The sequence below is a fragment of the Aplysia californica genome, unplaced genomic scaffold (assembly GCF_000002075.1).
Source record: "Aplysia californica isolate F4 #8 unplaced genomic scaffold, AplCal3.0 scaffold00110, whole genome shotgun sequence".
Lineage (NCBI taxonomy): Eukaryota > Metazoa > Mollusca > Gastropoda > Aplysiida > Aplysiidae > Aplysia > Aplysia californica.
Genome location: NW_004797380.1, coordinates 576,117 through 579,935, shown reverse-complemented (window position 1 = coordinate 579,935; position 3,819 = coordinate 576,117). Strand labels below are relative to the sequence as shown.

Here is a 3,819-nt window from a genome sequence, read left to right as displayed (position 1 = left end):
GAGAGAGAGAGAGAGAGAGAGAGAGAGAGAGAGAGACAGGCAGGCAGACAGACAGACAGTGAGAGTGAGAGAGAGAGAGAGAGAGAGAGAGACATAGAGAGGCAGAGGGAACGAGTGAGAGAGCGAGACATAGAGACAGAGAGAGTGAGAGAGAGAGGCAAAGAGAGAGAGAAAGAGCGACGCAGATATCTCTCTCTCTCTCTCTCTCTCTCTCTCTCTCTCTCTCTCTCTCTCTCTCAGAATTTACAGACACAAAAAGATGTAGGTCTGGTTGCTTTTAGTTAGTCCAAAGTGTGCTGTCTTGATAATATCTCCACTTTAAGGCTTTTAGTTTAACTATTCGTGTGTTTGAACAAACGCGCAGTGTTGAATATACTAAAATATGTTTATACGTGTTTTACTTTTTGAAAGTAAAAATAGTGGTCTACAAACTTTACCATGACACGATGGTTGAAAGTTCTGCGTAAGTTGGATGCAGATTTATTACGCCGACCCTAGAAGGCTGTTCCCGTCAGAATGCGGTTCAGCCTTCGAAATTAGCTGTACTTAGCTACCTGAATGGTTTACCTTCACCTTTAAGAGTTGTAACAATGTTTGCCTCAACATTAGCTACTAAAATAGCCGACAAAGCTAGTCCTGTTTAAGTCTTGAATCGAAATTCTGCCGGTCCGGTTTTTCTTTGTTAAAGTGTAGCAGAATATTATGAAGTATTTCAGCGAATTATTTTTTTTGTCCCGTTTTGAGTTTTTATCCTCTTTGTGTCTCCATGGCAACATTACAGAGTTATTTTTCTCCGTTTCTCCCTTCTTATTGGTGGTCGCTCAATAACTAGACGTCCATCCTTTAAAGCTCTGCGGCGCCTTGTGCCTTCTTGCCCCGCCTTTTTTTCAAATTAGAAGGTTCCCGAGGATAAAATTCTGATGAATGGATTCGAAGCTTCAGTTATTTGTATTTATTAGGCAGCTGGGTTTTTTTCCCGGATTTTTCACGTTTTTATGTTTTCTCACCTCTCACTCTCCCACGTGCGGAATGCTGTATTGCGTGTAATCCATTTATTACTGATCGATGACGGCGGCGATATTATATTTATTGTTAGTTGGATATTCCCTTGAAATGGATCTTTTGTAAAGTTACCACAACTTTTTAGCCCCCCCCCCCCCCTTTTCTTTTACCCCGTTCCCGGGGGCTTTATTGATTTGTTTTCTTTTTTTGACTTACTTTAGAGAGAGTCGCCAAAAAGACCGATAAACAGAATTCTCGTTCGAAGTATGTGGCGAGCCGGGGTGTAGAGCAGGGATGTGCAATGGAAGTTTCTAGCTTTTGCAGGGGTTTGTGAGCCGGTTCTCCTCGTGTTGAGTGTTGTGACGAGACCAGTTGTGTGTGGGTGAATTTTTGTGTGGTTTTTATCGTGCTTCGATATGTTAATGTTCTCTTTTTTCTAGAGTACATTTGGATGTAGTCGCTGTTGTTTCCTTTTTACGTGATCAGTTCCTTTTGGATACTGTAACAATTTCTATGGAAGGTACTGGCAGTTTCTGAAGGATACCTTGTCGTGTTCCTGTTCTACAGAAAAAGCTACGTTCTTCAGATATCGTGAAACGAGAGAAAGTGGTTTGTGCTCAGAATACAACGATATTCCTTTGTTTGTGAACAGGGGTAGACAAGGAGCTACCTTAGTAACCACTGTTTTTGGTATTAGATGACCAAAATGATCTGGACGTCACAACTGCTACCGAGAGGAAATATCCTCTAACCGCAGTGTCTGTGTGGGTGTCCGCATGTGTGTGCGCGTGTGCGTCCTTTATGATGCCTTTTCCGTGTGGTGAGGGAAGCAAAGCGTCGCCATGGCAGAGTCCCGTAGTCCGAGCAAGCCGTCGTACATTCCCTCCTTCCTGTTGAGGCGGGGGCCCAAGACCAAGGCGGGGAAGAGAGGAAAACTGACGCGAGCCGCGGAGCTCCGGCAAACTGATGTGGTAAGTTGATCATTGCTCTTTCTGCGCCTGGCGTTAGTTTGTTTCTCTGCTAGTGTAACGCTAAACTGGCTATCTGCCTACCTAATTGGCAAGTCATGTTGAGGGAAGTTGCGCCCAGGAAAACATTGATGTTGTAGTTCATGAGGGATTACTGGTGAAGTAATGGCATAAGTTGTGGGCGACAAAACTGCCCAAGGCTATTTTACGTGAAAGAAGCTTTTGGCCAGGGAGCGAAAATACCCGGTAATTATGTAACATGGTCCAGTAGAGGGACTAGTAGTTCAGTATTTATTCTGTTTTTAGTTTCTGTCAAACAGAAGTATAACAGCTAGCCATGTGTCGAATGTTAGCTTTGTGGGGGTTAAACGGGCTCTTATTTAATTTTGGAATCATTATTGGGAAAGGGGGAAAAAGGTGGGGAGGTGATCATTTTTAGTTTTTGCCTCTTTTATACTCGAGCATGTGCTTTGCATGTGGGCTTTTAAAGTGAATGAAAGACAAAATGTGGGTGTATGGGTATCGTTTGAAGGTGTATTCATGTCTCAGAATCCTTTTTCTGCAACCAGAAAGTTTTGCATATTATTCTGTCCTTCTGTTAGAGGACACGCCTTTGTGTAGCTCAAGGTCGGGCTCTTTGGCTTAATGAAAAGAAATCCGGAGTGATCATTTTCCATTGTCTATAGCGTTGCTGATTTTCATCCCATTGATTCTTACTTGTAGCCATGTTGGGAATGTGTAAAATTGCCATTCCATCTACAGGTGAGCAAATCTGTAGACAGCCTTCTGGCGGTGGCCTCCAGTATATCCCTGCCGCCTCAGGCTGTCCTTCACACCAACGCGCGCCCGGACCGGTCCAGCCTCCAAACGTTCCGGAATATTCCAGAGCTGGGCGCGCCCTCCGCCGTCTCCCCAAACGGCCACGTCCGCAGACACTCGTTCGACTTCCCCACCAAGGACAAACCCGAGGATTCTGAGTTCTTCGATTGTCGCGAGGGCCTCAGTGACGGCGATGTGACGTCGTCAAGCCCCGAGCCCTCCCCCTCCCGCCGCCAAGCCATGCGACGTATGGACTCGGGCGACAGCTGGGAAGACAGTGGCTTGCTCATGCGGCAGAGAGAACTGCAGCAGCGGTTCATTCTCTCCTCCATCTCCCAGTCCTTGAGCCTGGTCAGCGACAAGGAGTCGGCCGAGTCGGATATCGACGAAAAGACGAGCGTGGATCTGGAGGTGGACAGTTCCAGGGGCAACCCGGACGCCTCGGAGGATGACTTCAACGTCTCCCTGCTGTCTGTGTCTCCGTCACAGGTAAACCACATCGTCATAGACAACAAGAACCTGAATATTCTTCCGTTATCCCTGTGATGGCCGATGGGTCGATGAGACAGGTTTGGTCACTGAGCCAAAGCCTGTTGCTGTATTGGTCATAGTGTGTAAATATGTACGTGTACATCCATATATAAAAAAGACGACTACCCTTTAAAACACCGTTGTGCTCGTTTATGACATGTACAGACAGACATTCGAACACTTACTCTCTCTCTCACACACACACACACACACACACACACACACACACACACACACACACACACACACACACACACACACACACAAACACACACTGGTGAGGTAGGAATGGGGAAGGGGGGGGGGTTGTGTGTGTGCATTTGCTTGTTTGGTTTGTTTTTGTCTTGTTGTTTTTTGCGCCGGTGGGGGGAGGGGGGGATTTCCAATATGGTTCTCGTGTGCTTCTGTGTACGATTTGCTGTGTGTATAAGTTGGTATAAGTATATAGATAGATAGATAGATAGATAGATAGATAGATAGATAGATAGATAGATAGATA

At 45.7% G+C, this 3,819-nt stretch overlaps 1 protein-coding gene across 8 annotated transcripts in view; it reads left to right on the top strand.

The window, feature by feature from the left end:
- Positions 1–3,819, top strand: part of LOC101849195 (multiple C2 and transmembrane domain-containing protein 1) — a 179,984-nt gene that overhangs the window by 85,961 nt on the left and 90,204 nt on the right. For 4 of the 8 annotated variants that reach the window (XM_035969059.1, XM_035969056.1, XM_035969057.1 and 1 more), the window contains exons 2-3: positions 1,443–1,973; positions 2,733–3,278. The exons of 3 other annotated variants lie outside the window; for them this stretch is intronic. In XM_035969059.1, the coding sequence (XP_035824952.1) occupies positions 1,845–1,973; positions 2,733–3,278 (675 nt within the window). In that variant the 5' untranslated portion in view covers positions 1,443–1,844. Of the gene's footprint in view, positions 1–1,223; positions 1,974–2,732; positions 3,279–3,819 lie in introns of all 8 variants that reach the window. One more of the 8 variants, XM_035969058.1, reaches the window with a different exon arrangement.